We start from the raw sequence: 17,234 nt of genomic DNA, 5'->3' as shown, positions 1-17,234 counted from the left end.
TGCACATTTCGGCCAATCAAAGTCGACTATACAAATCCTTAGTTGGGGACAGCCCTATAACGTACAGATGTATAACATGTGTATATGATATACTATATAGAGTATATGCTAACTGTAACGGAGGTCCGTGAGTAATATCCACAGTCATGTTTTATTTTATTTATTTTTATTTAACCTTTATTTGACCAGGTAGTCACTTGAGATCAATGATCTCTTTTTCGAGCAGTGTTAATCTCACTTCCCCTTAAAAGACACATAGACACGTTACCAAGAAGTGAATTCACCTCTTGGTATAGCGGACTATGTTGTTGCCCGCGGTGTGGCCAACCCGGGTTCGAAACTCCCTCGGGGCATCGACATTTAACACAACGCAGAGGAGTCACATACTATTGGTCACACTGGTGCCGTATGACCCGGATGTCCTGAGGTGGCATGAGTTTAGGGAGGTGAGTGTAACGGAGGTCCGTGAGTAATATCCACAGTCACGATGGACGTGTGTTGTGAAGTGACTGTGGCAGTAAGCGGTACTGCGAGTTAAACTCACTTCCCCTTAAAAGACACATAGACACATTACCAAGAAGTGAATTCACCTCTTGGTAAAGCGGTCTATGCTGTTGCCGGCGGTGCGGCCGACCCGCGTTCGAAACTCCCTCGGGGAATCGACATTTAACACAACGCAGAGGAGTCACATACGATCGGTCACATAAGCTAAGGTATGTACAGTATTAATGTACAGTATAAACAGAGTGAGTCGCTAACACATTGGTCGCCAAGAACGAGTTACGCCGTTTTTGCCCGCCATGCGTTGAACGCCAAGAACGACTTACGCCGTTTTTGGGATCGATATTTCATTTTTTCGCCATGGCATTCATAATTCATCCAGCCAACCTCCGGACTGCAGTGGGACCCTGTATGAGATTGCAACACCTCAATACCGCCGCCTGGTGGATGGTCGGGTGAGTTACACTCTCGCCAAAACCGGAAGTGCCGATCGGTGCGTCGAGGAAATCCCTCCGGCAGTGATATCTTGTTACGTGGCTCCAGACAAACACTATAGTGCATTTGGATCGCTTTCTAAACTTAATAATCTATATGATTTCGGCGTTTATTGCGCCATACAAACCGGAAATGGATCTAGGAGATCGGCATCAAATAATTGGGATTTTTTTCCTCAAGTCTCATCGGCGAACGGTAAGAGGACAGTAACGTTATTTTCAGCCCGATTGTTTATTCATTTCACTGCAAACCATCTGATCAATATATCAACCCATACTAAATAAAGCCGTTACTGACGATCAAGGAATTATAAACGACCCCCCCCCTTTCCTTCATGCATGATGAAGCATAATTTATACCGATCATATACATTTAAATTTTTTAATATAGCATGTATAGGAAAGAAACGCCAATAGATAATCTATCATATGCTTCAGGGCCTATAACTACTGTTTTTGGAATTACAGCAGAAAAGATTAAAAACATACTTATATTCTCAACGCTATTAACACAACAATGTATGAATGAAAAAATATAGCGTTCCCACATCCTGAACGATAGATAATCGATGTTGAATAGGCCATAGTAATGTCAATATAGCAATACAATTTAAAAAGTTATAGCCCTGCAAAGAAGGCAAACATCTCCATAGGCTTTCAACGGTGGCAGACTGGGTACTTTGATGGGCACAACCCCCGGCGCCCAATGTGTTAACACTAGAGTAGTACAAATGGGTCATATGTTTTTTGTCATCATTTGTATCATCTAATTTGTTTTTGCTTTTGGTTCCGTCTAATTATGTTATATGAATATATTGTATTATATATAATTGTCATTGAGGTTCCCCTTGAAAACAAGATGGTTTAATCTCAAGGGGTTATTCCTTATAAAGAACTTCAATATACTGTATACAACCAATCCAGCCGAGAAAGTGCCAATCAATTTGGGTTTGGTCTCTCCGTGTTCAGGAGACTCATGCGTATAAAAGTCTATTGGATCATGTCTCCAGCACCCCCACAGCCATAGCTCTAACCACTTAATATGAAGGCTCTCATCCACATTCATTCAATTTCTCCCCCCGCTCTCTCTCCCATGAGCTCAATGTAACACGGAAGTGCAGTGGTCTATATGGTTTAAGCCAGTGCTTTATCATGGTCATTGGTGAACCGCACACAAAACGGCAAATATGTGTTTATAACTGCTGGGAATCATCTCTCTCTCTCTGAAACATGTTCCTCATTTGACACCTATAGCATAGGTCAGGGTGAAAGCTGAGTTGTGTGTGTGTGTGTGTGTGTGTGTGTGTGTGTGTGTGTGTGTGTGTGTGTGTGTGTGTGTGTGTGTGTGTGTGTGTGTGTGTGTGTGTGTGTGTGAGAGGGCTGCAGGTGTTCGCGTCACTAACGGATAATGGGGGATCTAAGTCATTTGTAACAAATAACCACAAAACTGCTAAGCAGACACTAAGAAGGAGAAAAATAAACAAAAAACAACCTTTACAGGTAAAATGACTCAAAATGAGGAGTGGATAAAAAAATCCAAATTAAAACACTGAATAAAGATGTATTTAGAAAAAACTGAAATAAGCCACAAAGGCACATTCTAAAAATGAGCTCATAATAAAGAACTTAAATATCGCTGCTGTCGGGACAAAACCTCATAACTCCATTTTTTGAATTTTTTTTTATTATATAAATCAACTCCGTAGATCATCCTCCATATGTGTGTGTGGGTTTTACAAAGTTTAAACAATGGGAAAGCATTAAACCGATCATCTGTCTAAACCTCCTAACTCTATTCACCCTCAAATCTGTGTTCGTTTTTTTCATCTGCTGAAAAGTTGGGTTTTTGGAGTTATGAGGTTTTGTCCCGACAGCAGCGATATGTAAAAAACAATAAACCTCCACTAATTGAGTTTATGTGCAGTAGTGGACTAATGACAGTTCAAAGGGAAACCGTCATGAAAAGAAACACACTACAATAAAGGGCTCAAAACAGCCTCTAGAAAATAACTAAATAAAACCAGTAGCCTAGAACAAGGAGAGCTTGGAAGGCTAAATGCTCAACAGGGAAGCCTGACCGTAGGGATACCCAACACAAAAGAGAATGAGAAAGCAGCTAACCCTGCAAGATTTGAAGTTTGAGAAGTTGAATAGGCTCAGCTACAATTAGTTGCAGCTGCACTGAATCAGGTGCAATCAAGCCCACACACCTGCCCTACTAAGGGGCAATTGACCACAGAGTCCAGTGATTGATAGCTGTCCATCACAGGACTACCAAACCAAGTAAAAACCATGACAGTGTGTGCGTATACTGTGTATGTGACTGTATTTTAATGTGTGTGTGTGTGTGTGTGTGTGTGCTTGTGTGTATGTGTACAGTATAAATGGCTTGTGTGTGTACAGTAGGGCTGTCCCCGACTAAGGATTTGGATAGTCGACTATGATTGGCCAAAATTCGCCGTTAGTCAACTATTAGTCAAAAAATATATATATATATAATATTTAAAAAAAAATAAAAAAAATTATCATTCCATTCGGGCTGTGGGGGGTGCTTAATGTCTGAAGGAGTCGACTGAAGGCTTCTTGTCCTCTGCAAAAGCATGCAATTGGTCCACTGATGGATACATCTTGATATTTGTCCAGTCTAGTGTGTTCATTAGATGGGTGAAATCCTCTTTCAGTGCCTCTGTGCCTGTTTTCGTAGGCAGTTAGCCTCTGGTATGCGTGCCATTAGCGTTTGCCACACTTCTAGGCCTCTTTTCTTTTGGAAAGAATTATACAAAAATTTTAATAAAAATGTATTATAATTTTTTTTTCTCTACTAAGAGGTTGGCAGTCGACTATGGCTCCTTTCGACCGATTAGTCGACTAATAGACTAATAGGGGTCAGCCCTAGTGTACAGTATACTGTAAGTGTGTATGAATGGGTGTGTGCAGGGGCGGACCTTCCTACAGGCGATATAGGCGGTCGCCTAGAGCGCCACCCAGAGGGGGGCGCCAAAAAAAAAAAAAAAAAAAAAATTTTTTAATTTTTTAAAAAAAAAATTTCTCTGTGCAGTTTTGGCGCCCGCTCTATATCTGCAACCATTACTTTTACATAAGAAAAATTCTAACATAAGGGAAAATGAGCCAAAAATCTAAAACGGTCGGTCGGTCTGAGCCTCAGCTTTAGGTGTTCACAGTCAGAACATGCTAGAGCGCTGTGCATTGATGGGTATCGGTCAAGTGTTTATAGAATTGAGCGTTGAGGAAAGAAAGACTAACGTTAGGGAACTATGAAGAGGCAAAAGCCATAAAAAAAAAAATTACAAAAAAAAAAAAATTACAAAAAAAATTATAAAAAAAAAATCTTTTTGGGGGGGGGGGGGGGGGGGGGGGCGCAGTGGTGAATCTCGCCTAGGGCGCCAAATGTGCTAGGTCCGCCCCTGGGTGTGTGTGTGTGTGTGTGTGTGTGTGTGTGTGTGTGTGTGTGTGTGTGTGTGTGTGTGTGTGTGTGTGTGTGTGTGTGTGTGTGAACACATGTTTCTGTATATGGGTGTGTGCATGTGTTCAAGTGTTTGTATATGTGTGTGTCTATAATTGTGTGTATCCAGTGTGTTTTACCTGCCAGGCGGAGTGATCCTGAGTTGTGTATGGCCTCGTCATGCAGCTCCCTGACGTGCACAGTAACCGTGGAGATGGCATCAGGCCACACCCCGTCAGAGACACGGACCTGGAACTGGTAGCTGCCAGGCGAGGCGTTCTCCTTGATGATCAGAAAACCTGTCCGCTTGTTCAGCAGGAAATAACTGTGGAAAGGAGCACGCACGCACGCACGCACGCACGCACGCACGCACGCACGCGCACACACACACACACACACACACACACACACACACACACACACACACACAATAACTCATTCGGCGCCAGGTATTAGATGGAGCCTGTCATAGCAAGGCCACGCTTTAAAAGATAGGAGTGCGTCACCTTTTTTGTAGAGCTATAACTATATTCTATATCCTAGCTATGGATACAATACTATGGCACATTTGACATCACCTATCTATCGTTCAATATCTGAAAAATAATTACATTTTCCATCCATACATTCCCGTGTTATACCGTGGTGAATATAAGTATGGTTTTAGAGCGGTCTGGGGTAATCCCCGAGTTATAGCCTTATACGTCCAAGTTATAGCCTTATACGTCAATTCTACTATAGACGTTGCCGTATCTTGCCTGTACACGCTATTATTCCGAAATAAAATCTATATCATAGGTATTATGTTCCATCATGAATGCATGAAATTGGGGGGGGGTCGTTTCTGATTATTTGATTGGCAGTAACGGCATTCGTATTGAACACTAAAAATGCTTATCAGCCCGATCGGTATAAAAGCATTGCAGGATCAAGCTAAAATGTACGTCAGATAGTCCTTACCTGTGATCGGGAGTATTGCAAAAATCATATTCCAATTGTTTGATCGCCATCTGGTACATCTGATGTCCATTTGGTCCACAGCATAACCCACCACAACATATGGATAGGGGATATTTGACGTGCTTCAATGGAACCGGGAGAACCGCTAATCGCCCGACAAGGAAAAGTGAGACCGGAGACATTTGGCCATTACACAGGCCAAGATACAAGGTTACAAAGGGTGCTCGATACCGCTGTCTAGCTGGATGTGGCCGGTATTGCACTTTGGCGAGCTCAGACTCATTCTCTATGGTAACACCAAGGTCCCTGGATGAATAATGAATAAAAATATCGAATAAAGGAATAAACGACCAAAACCCAAAAAATTTCGGTTCTGGCGAGTTAACCCGACTTATCTCAGGTTTGGCCTCCATTGAGTTAAGAATGAGAGAAATACCCAAAAATCAGTGTTGATACACAGTATATTTCGCAGAGTAAATTTTACTCAAACTGAGTACATTTTACTCAAACTGAGTACATTTTACTCAAACTGAGTCAAACTAAAGTACTCAGTTTGAGTAAAATTTACTCTGCGAAATTTACTGTGTATTAGCCTTAAAGGAACACACCAACATTATGGGAAATGTGCTTACCGTCTTCTCCAGAGTCAAAATATAGATACAAATGTCCTCTTTGTGCATTCAGTAGAAAGCTATCCGGCTGCATGCTAACTGGATACAGACCTCGCCTAACTTAAAACCTTGGGAGGGGTGTTTTCCAATTGTTTGAGGGAGGGAAAGAAAACAATGAACTGGAGTTAAAGAGGAGGAAAGGAGCAGTGGCGAATCCTTATGGAAGCCAACGGAAGCCAGGCCTCCTTATTAAAATATGAATTAATATCAAATATGAAATATGAAGAAGAAGAAAAAAATATATATATATATATAATTTTTTTTTAATATAGTTTACATTCTTTTTCATCTGTGCATCTGTGTTATATATATATATATATATATTTTTTTTTTAATGTCTCCCTCTTCTCCTTCTCACTCCCTCTAACACACTGTCAGACTCACTGTGCTCACTGCAGCTATAGAAGAGATGAGGCAGGGGGTAAGTCTCTTTCTCCAGCCTCAACCATGTGATTCATGTATGTAGAGTCCAAAACCGATCCTAGCCAATCAGATTCGAGCTGACTGCCACACCTTAAAAGTTTAAAACGGGGCTGTGAGCAGAATCATGAGTGTGGCATCCCCTCTGCACACCTCCCCTCTGCACTCTGAACATTGTATTAACCCGTGACTGCTCCCACGAGATTAAATCCACAGGTACCTCTCGGCGTGCCGAAGCTTTTCCTAAATCACTTCCATCATCGAAAACGAGGGGAAAAGGTCGGCTCGCGACCCTGAAAATGTTGCATGATTTTAAAAACGCTGTATTAAGTGAGCCTATTATGGGATCTACGCAAGCTTTCTATCGTGGAAACATCTGGGCGTCCCGCAACTTTTACTCATTCACATGTAGCCCCGAAAATGCTTAGAAAAGGAAAACCGAAAGCGTGGAATAAACTCGCCGAAACGGAAAAGTGTCCCACGGGCGCGCCGTGATTCCGATCCGCGTGAAAATATTCACGGCCATAGAGGAGACCGTGGGACACCTTTTTGCAACCGAATATGTGTCTCGAATTTACTCCCACGCGGCGCGCAAAATCGTGCAAGGAAAAATCGGACCAAAAATGAACCAATGCTCCAGCAGTATTAACACTTTGGTTGCCTAAGGTTAAATTCATGATATACCATAGATTGCCAGCGCTATTTGTCTATGGAGAAAGTCCCCTTCTTTGCAGGGCTATAACTTTTTAAATTCTATTGCTACATTGCCATTATTAGGGCCCATTCAAAGTCCTATATGTATTGTTCATTGTGTAGCAACGTTAAACTTTTTCATTCACATATTCATAGTAAAGTATGGTCTAATGTATAAGTATGTTTTCATCTCTTTCTGCAGCTTTCTCCAGAACGTGATCTATAGCCCCAAATACATTATATTGATGATGCAATACAGTTTTATGGCAATCAGCGCGATATAAAAAATTACAACTAGACGTACTTCTAGAAGTTACTACACGTCATCTGATGTTAACCGGATGGGCTAGGGGCCGTTTATAATTCCGTGGGCAGCGTTATACCAATCATCTAATGTGGGTCAAATGTTGATAATAGCTGTTAGTATCGAAGACGGTAACGTTACACGCTGAAACTCACCCCAGTCTCCGCGCGCCGTTGGGCGATCATCGTAGAGTTGAAATCTTATCATTATGGGATGTAAATTTACCCGGTCCATCTCCAGCTTGTATAATGGTATATACGTCCAAATCATGTTGTTTATCGAGTTATTGGCAATCGATCACTGTGTAGCGTGACGAGCCAGAGTCGCGGGACCTATAGCGAGCACCTGGAAGTACTACGGACGTAGCACAACCTCTATGCCACTTCCTGTTAAAGCGATTACGCCGATCGGCCATCAGATGGCGCTCCTGAACCGCCAGAGAGCTCAGTGGGTCCTGCTGGTGGATCTCAGGCCAGCGGAGGGGACATATGAATCCGATCGCAGATTTTTGAAATATTGATATAAGGACGCTGTACAGCGTCCCCCGGCAACTTGAGCATGGCCAGCAATGACGTCAAAACACGTTTCATGGCAGTCAAAGTGTTAATGACCCTGATGTAAACAAGACAAACGTCTTTCTCTGGTCTGCATCCCCTTATATTATACAATTGTGTGTATTGAGCCGTACTGTATTGTACCCATTCTGCAATCTGTTAAATAAATAAAAAGAAAGTTTGACTGGCCGCCGAGCCATACTGTAGTGTACATGGTGACTGCTTGGCCTAAAAAAAAAAAAAAAAAAAAAAGATATTAATAAAAATATTTAATAATTTCTTTTTTTAATAACTTTGTTTTGGCTTCCCCTGTTATTTTACCCACGCGACGCCACTGGAAAGGAGATGAGAGGAATGAATCCCACGTGGCATCCCTCTTGACACCTCCTTAGCAAACAAACTCATTCAAGTTTAATTATCAGCGAAAAGAAGACAGACCCCTGGCATAATAGTAAAACACTGGTAAAGACATAATTGGGGCACAGCTGGTTCTGCAGTGTGAAACGGAAGGTGTGTGTGTGTGTGTGTGTGTGTGTGTGTGTGTGTGTGTGTGTGTGTGTGTGTGTGTGTGTGTGTGTGTGTGTGTGTGTGCATACGTGCGCGTGTATGTGTATGTGTGTGTGTGTGTACGCCACATGAAACATTTATTTTTCCAAAAAGTTAACTTCTTTTAGATTTTGACAGTTCCCCAGGCTACAGGATCATAATCCATGATTTGATCAGGCAAGGAGACTATCCAAGTCCAAAATGTGTATATTTCTCCACACTAAACATATATTGTCAGTATATTAACTCATTGAGCGCCACGCCCCTTCCGGGAAATTATGGCTAGATGGCCACCGCTTGAATCAATGGGAGGACAGGGATATTTGCTTAAAATATATCTTAAATTATGGCTATGGGTCTAATACACACGTCGCTTATCAATGAGTTGCTTGCAGTCAACATGTACAAAACGGATAGTTTTTTCATCGGTACATTTCCGTTTTATACCGTTTTGAATACGAGTATAGTTTTGGTGATTTCTAGTAATTCCAGAGAATGACGCGATAATAGCCCTTTAGTGGAATACACAAAACACGTTGTAATTTTTCGGCTGATTTATGAATAGTTTTCAAATAAACGCTAGATTATCGATAGTATATGTGTCCTCATGCACGATACAGAAGCGGGCTGAAAAATCGTTTATCCGTGCATTGGTCGGCGCCAACTGCACGCACACACACACACACACGCTCCGATGGCGGTGAAAGGAACATCTGATTAACCCAAGATTCGTAAAATAAATTCCTTACCTCACATCTGATGTCCTGCAAAAAGATTAATCCAATTCCTGATCGCCATTCCAAATATTGATCGCGTTTATTGATTAACCCGACTATCATCGTGACTGGCGTCCAATGAGTTAAACGTGCTATAAATAATAATAAGATTAAGAATTAGAGCTGGGCCGTTAACGGCGTTAACGTGCTGCGTTAACGCTATACTAGTATCGCGCGATAATATAATTAACGCATTAATCTAAATTTTTTTTTTTTTTTTTTTTTACCTTTATTTACCCAGGGTAGGTTCGCTGAGCACATATGCTCTTTTTCAGGAACGCCCTGCTTCACATTCACACAGTTCCATTCACACCTGGGAGCTGCCCAGTACAACCACAGTTGACACCATTGGCCACTGAGCAACTCCACTGGAGCAGTTGATTCAAGCCATGTCACATAGTTCAAGTTTGAAATGATTCTTTCTGTTTTGCTCCTGAGAGTGCTAGATACTGTACTGTACTGGTAATATTATTTATTTGTGTTAACTTCTGAATAAAACAACTTATTAAACACAAGTACATCTTATTGAACATTATTTTGATATTTCATTACCAATTATCATAGCAAAACAGCTTTTTCAAACAGTCTGTAATGCATTTTGGAAACGGGAGATGGGCTCATGGTGTAATGGGCCACCTGGCCTGAGAAACATAAGGAGGAAAGAAAAAGTAAGGACTTACTTCTGGTCATTATTTGGGTAGAACACACATATTTTGAATGCCTTCGGCAGGTTTTTTTTTTTTTTTTTTGAGCCATTTTAATCTAGATTAATCTAGATTAAATCCAGGATTGCAGATAGATTAATCTAGATTAAAAAAATTAATCTATGCCCACCTCTATTAAGAATACATTCACAGAGCTTTTAGAAAGGTGCGGAATAAAACTTTTCCCCAAAGAATTTAATGTATTAATGAATTAATCATATAAAAAAGGTTTGCGGGTCCAAAATGTATGTTGTTGTTTACATGTTACAGGCATGTATCCCATCCCTACTTCACCTTTCCCCGACATGGAATGCACCTGATTGGATAAATTGCACGCTGATGCTCTAGTGAGACATCTAGTGGCTGAATGTTATCTATAGCACCTTTAACACTTTGGATGCCAAAAACGAGAAGTAGTTTCTGGGTCGTTATTCCTTTTCTTCGATATTTTTATTAATTATCCACCCAGGGATAATATGTAAATATAATATATGTAATATGTAATGTTGTACCATATGGAATGAGTCTGAGGTCCCCAAGGTGCAATACCGGCCGCATCCCGCTAGACGGCGGTATCAAGCACCCTTTGCAACCTTGTATCTTTCTCTGTGGGATGGTCAAACATCTCCGGTTTCATGTTTCCTTGTCGGGCGAGGGCAGCCGTTCTGACGGTTTCATTGAAGCAAGTCAAATAATCCCGATCCATATGTTGTGGTGGATTATGCAGTGGGCCAAATGGGCATTGGATGTACCATATGGCGATCAAACAAATGGAATATTATTTTTGGAATCCTCCCGATCACAGGTAAGAATGATCTGACGTCAATTTTAGCTTGATCCTGCAATGCTTTTACACCGATCGGGCTGATAAGCGTGTTTAGTGTTCAATGCGAATGCCGTTACTGACAATCAAATAATCAGAAACGACCCCCCCCCCCCCCTTTCATGCATTCATGATGGAACATAATACCTATGATGATTTCGGGATAATTACGTATACAGGCAAGAAATGGCAACGTCTATAGTGGAATGGACGTATAGGGCTCTAACTCAGCTAAATATAAAATATAGTTATAGCTCTAAAAACAAGGTGACCGTTCCCTATCTATCTAGTGGTGGCCTCGCTACAGATGGCTTCGTCTAATAGCTGGCACTCAAAGTGTTAAGTGTGCTAAAAGTACATTTTACCTATATGTACTTTTCTGAGTATAATTGCAATGTATTTTGTATATTTTCTCATATGCTTTCACATACTACTGTAATTCAATATACGTTTATCATGATAGTCATTAATATGCAGTAAGTGTTGACCTGGCATCCTTCCAGTGTCCCTGTGAATGTCTTAACACTCTGTCCTGGATGTATTACTGCTTTGCATTAGTGGTGTACTCCCTGATCTGTGTAACATATCCAAGTTAAAATCTCTGTGTGATGTCTGTGTGATGTCTTCTTGTTGTATGCTGGGGGGACTACATCAACTCAAGGGACATAGATAGATAGATAGATAGATAGATAGATAGATAGATAGATAGATAGATAGATAGATAGATAGATAGATAGATAGATAGATAGATAGATAGATAGATAGATAGATAGATAGAGAGATAGAGAGATAGATAGAGAGATAGATAGAGAGATAGATAGAGAGATAGATAGAGAGATAGATAGATAGATAGATAGAGAGATAGATAGATAGATAGATAGATAGAGAGATAGAGAGATAGATAGAGAGATAGAGAGATAGATAGAGAGATAGATAGATAGATAGATAGATAGATAGATAGATAGATAGATAGATAGATAGATAGATAGATAGATAGATAGATAGATAGATAGATAGATAGATAGATAGATAGATAGATAGATAGATAGATAGATAGATAGATAGATAGATAGATAGATAGATAGATAGATAGATAGATAGATAGATAGATAGATAGATAGATAGATAGATAGATAGATAGATAGATAGATAGATAGATAGATAGATAGATAGATAGATAGATAGATAGATAGATAGATAGATAGATAGATAGATAGATAGATAGATAGATAGATAGATAGATAGATAGATAGATAGATAGATAGATAGATAGATAGATAGATAGATAGATAGATAGATAGATAGATAGATAGATAGATAGATAGATAGATAGATAGATAGATAGAGATAGAGATAGATAGATAGATAGATAGATAGATAGATAGATAGATAGATAGATAGATAGATAGATAGATAGATAGATAGATAGATAGATAGATAGATAGATAGATAGATAGATAGATACCTGGGGACATTTCCTTCAAAGACATATGTCTTATTGTCCCAGTCGTCTGGGTCTGGTGAGTGGACCTTCCCCATGACTGTGGTCGGCATGCGGCCTGGTGAGAGAACACACAGAGAAGAGAGAGAGAGAGAGAGAGAGAGAGAGAGAGAGAGAGAGAGAGAGAGAGAGAGAGAGAGAGAGAGAGAGAGAGAGAGAGAGAGAGAGAGAGAGAGAGAGAGATTGATTTTATAAAAAAAACTTTATTTACACACTAATACTACAAGGGATGTAACAATACAATCAAATAAATACTTCACATCTCAACAAAACAAAACAAAAACATGACATTTTTAACTGCAAACTCCAACCACAAAAATAATAATAGGCACATTCACATGAAAACATCGCATAATGTTAACTCCTCATCCACCACCGAGCAAATAACCTCCTGCACCCTCAGATCTGCAGGTAGCCTGCTCCTTCAGGTCCCCAATACCCGGCTCTGCACCATGGGTGACCAAGCCTTCTGCACGGCTGCATCACGCCTGTGGAACAGCCTCCCCATCCAGCTGAGGGCACCACAGACCTGGGCCCTCATTCATCAACGTGGCGTAGAAAATGTTCTATTTCCACACGTAAGCACAGAATGTAGAATCAGTGCACGCACAGAAGAAACGGGATTCACCACACGTGCGTACGCAGGTTCTACGCACACCTGTCATGATGAATATGACTTTGATCCTACGTTTGAGCTCGTGCACTGTTTTAAGTATTTGCATACCAGAACCGCCCCGATTAACCATATACGGTAATGGAATACCCCCATGAAATGTGGAAAAATGGACTAAGCCGAGGGAAGCGTGTTATGAGACAGGCTGACAGACGTGTACACTTACGGTGATGTCGGATATGATATCTATTAACCATTGCTGCCTGGGCAGCGCAAACACTAATAAAGACCGTGCTGGAATATGACTGCCTTTTCCCGTGTTGTTTGATTAATACCCAGGGATTAAAGTTCTCCTCAATTTTATTCCAAATCGCGATGGATCTTCCGTCAATTTTCTACCTGCTGCATATGATTTCTAGAGGCATACTACAATCTATTTTGATGTCAGTATTGGGTAGCCTATATAAACAATAATACGAGAGCATATACAAGAACAATGAATCTCACTGCATATATGATGTAGCCTGCCTTTCAATACATGAACTTGAATTCCATCATGTTTGTGTGCGGGACTCACAAGGCTGTTGTCACAATGGGTGGTACCGGTACAGTAATAACAGTCTACACAATATCACGATGGACCATGCCATAGCCTATGTTCTATTATGACATGATCTGTGAGACAAATGTTCTAGAATGTTTGATTAAGATATCATACTCTGACAGCATGCCTATGATCAACAAAAACGCGAACTTGAATCCCATCATCATATTTACATAGTCTGTCCACTATCTGGTGTCATTGCAATGCGTTTTTTATTCTTTCTTATACAGTAAAAAGGGGGAAGAACACTATATCGTGGGTGTTCATATGACTTGTATTCAGCTTACAGCTTCGAAATTCCACTTGTTTCGTTTAACGTAAAGCCTTTTAAATATAATCAAAACGTTCCTGTGTTTCTGCGGTCTGTGCGCAAAATAATAACGAGTTGAGCTACGCGGAGCGCAGTCAGTCAGTACACCCCGTATATTCCGATAACGCTATATAAACCATGCTGCATTCATTCTGAGAGAAAGATCTATTATTCCAAATGCTATTTATAGGGTTTTGACCATAATTACACTACTGTTGCTATTTTACAATGAACTATAATGAATTACGGTTCATACAGAACATGCCAGTGTTGAAACTAATGCACAGAAGCTCATTTCCTTGTTGTAATAATATATTCTACCACTGGGCGTCAGCTAAGTGTGCTCCGAGCTGTGCGTACACATAAGCACGAAGTCAAGTTCAAGTTGAAATTGATGAATCCCACTCTTTGCTTAGAAATGGTTGTACGCACAGGTTAAGCACATATCTGTGCGTAAGACACGTTGATGAATGAGGGCCCTGGACTCTTTTAAAGCAGGCCTGAAATCTGTTCAAAAAGGCCTTTGACTGTTTTTATTTTTATTTTCTCGTGCTGTTGTTTTAAAATCTTCTGTTTATACTATGTTTTTTATTAACTATGTTCTATTTTTATGTTATTTGTATTCTGTATTGTATTTGTTTTACTAATAACTATTATATTTTTTTTTACTATGTTTTAACCCTGTAGTGTAGCACTTTGGGATCCCAGCGAACAAAAAGTGCATTACAAATTAAATCTATTATTATTATTATTATTATTATTATTATTATTATTATTATTATTATTATTATTATTATTATTATTATTATTATTATTATTATTATTATTATTATTATTATTATTATTATTATTATTATTATTATTATTAATATTAATATTATTATTATTATTATTATTATTATTATTATTATTATTATTATTATTGTAACACCACTGTTCCACAAAAGTATCTACATTTTTCATCTCTTTATAGAACCTAAAATCTATCCAGAGAGAGAGAGAGAATTAGAGTGTGAATTAGTTTGAGACTGTGTTATGTTGGCCTGGAATATGGAATATATTATCAGTAAAACCTTGGTGTCATTGAAAATTAGGCTCACTCTCATTTGTCTCCCAAGGTAAAAAAAAAAGTACAAATAAAGAAAATCCTGAAAGACTACCACATGCTACCCTACTGTCGGTCTGGGGAGGGTGTGGACTACCACATGCTGCTCTAATGTTGGTCTGGGGAGGGTGTAGACTACCACATGCTACCCTACTGTCGGTCTGAGGAGGGTGTAAATACTTAGACATCTACACTACCCCAAATGCCTCACTATGGTGTAGCTTTAAATATGATCCATTATTTGATACCTCTCTCCATGTCACCAAATCTCATGTCATTGTTAAATGCAGCATATGTTTGACTATGTATCAGACATTCTTTAGATGTCTTTAAACCATATTAAAATAGAATCGATTTTTGTAGGTTTGAATGAAGCATTACGGTATTTAACACTATGGCGTCCGTCCACGTATATATACGTGTTTCGAAAAAGAGCGTTGTGGAGTATATACGTGACGAGTTGTTATTGTTTTATTCCATATTTATAGCGCTTCTTAGGTACCCGATGAGGTTCTCGATTCAGTATTTGGAATGGGTGGGGGTTGGGAGAAGGAGCTGCGGATGTTCTCCACTTTTTCCTCAAAGAAGATCGCAAAGTCTTCGGCAGAGAAAGATGAGGGAGGAGGGGGTGGGGGGGGGGGGGTGAGGAGGGAGGACATGGTAGCATGCAGTTTGTTGGCAAGAGTGGCTAGCAGAGGTTCAATACAGTCCTTACACTCTACTTTCAGAGGAAGGTAAATTTGGACATCATCCGCATAGCAATGAAAAGAAACATTATGTTTGCGTAGAATAGAACCCAAGGGCAGCATATATAAAGAAAATTGACTCAGGGTGGAGCCTTGGGGAACACCACAGGTAAGAGGGGCCACATTTGAGGAGAATTCACCCAGATGAACAGAGAAACTTCAATCAGTCAGGTATGACAACAACAAGGGCAGTACCTCTGACGCCAACACACTGTTCTAGGCGGGATAAAAGGGTCTTATGATCCACTGTATCAAAGGCAGCGGTCAAATCCAATGTTACCATAATAGCAGCACACCCAGTCCACAGTTAAAACAAGGTAATTGAACATTCTTAAAAGAACAGTCTCAGTGCTATGACGAGGTCTAAAACCAGACTGAAACTTCTCATAGATGTCATTTGTCTCTAGAAAAGAGTGCAGCTGGATAGAGATGACTTTCTCCAGCACTTTGGACAGAAAGGGCAGTTTAGAGATGGGCCTAACATTTTTGAGAACAGAATGGTCCAAATTAGTTGTTTTGATTAGTGGCTGCACTATAGCATGTTTAAAAGAAGCTGGTAAAATTCCTGAACTAAAACAAGCATGCACCAAAACAAGAATAAAAGAGCCAACTGAGTCAAAAGCCTCTTTTAAAAGGCGAGAGGGAACACTGTCAGAGAGGCAGTTTGTGGGCCGCAACTCGTAAACAACATCGGACAGTGAGGACAAGGATATGGGCTTAAACTCCTCAAAATCAGCTCGGCACACAGGTGGAACCGAGGGGTCAGGGGCAGTAAGAGGGGGTACAGACCGAAGAGACAAGATTTTTTTTAAATCATTGCAGAGAGCAGGCGATGGTACAACAAGGGCAGTATCACAAGGGTTTACAAGAGAGTCAAGAGTATTAAACAGAACCCTGGGTTTGCTAATATTCTTAGAGATAAGATTGGAGATATACTCAGTTTTAGCGTCTCAGCACACAGATAGCGTCATTTACCCATGGTTCCGAAAGAACCCTGGGGTGTTTGCTCCTCAATGGGGCGATGGAGTCCAGGATGCTGGTGCAAGTGGAGTTAAAAAGAGCAACAAGCTCCTCTACATTAAGGGCACCATACCCATCCACACTAGAAAGCACACAGTCATTAAAAGCTGTATGAAATTGCTGAAATTGCAGCGCAGTGTCAGTGTTTATAGCACGGAAACGGTGTGTAGGAGGACGAGTGGCAACTACAGAGCATGGGACAACAGCAGAAAATAAGAAATACAAGCACTATCACATAATTTCCCTGTTCCACCCCAGGTGAAAATCTGCATAAAATGTATACCTAGGTAAATGGAATATTGCTCCACTTCTACAAGGGCTATTTGCATATTCTTGGTATCTAGGAACATCTATGGACCTCAATGAATGTATTCTCAGTGTCAGAAATATTGTGTCTATTACTAGGCTTGCTTAAATTGTGATGAA

General features: G+C 40.2%; 1 protein-coding gene across 1 annotated transcript in view; it reads right to left on the bottom strand.

Annotated features, from left to right (window-relative positions):
* Positions 1-17,234, bottom strand: part of LOC311223493 (neural-cadherin) — a gene marked incomplete at both ends in the record, with an annotated part of 1,556,546 nt that overhangs the window by 386,932 nt on the left and 1,152,380 nt on the right. The window contains 2 exon segments of the mRNA XM_084308277.1: positions 4,599-4,783; positions 12,375-12,468. Of these exon segments, the coding sequence (XP_084164403.1) occupies positions 4,599-4,783; positions 12,375-12,468 (279 nt within the window).

The sequence above is a fragment of the Notolepis coatsorum genome, assembly GCF_963971535.1.
Source record: "Notolepis coatsorum genome assembly, chromosome: 2".
Classification (NCBI taxonomy): Eukaryota; Metazoa; Chordata; class Actinopteri; order Aulopiformes; family Paralepididae; genus Notolepis; species Notolepis coatsorum.
This window is presented reverse-complemented; position numbering and strand designations above follow the sequence as displayed.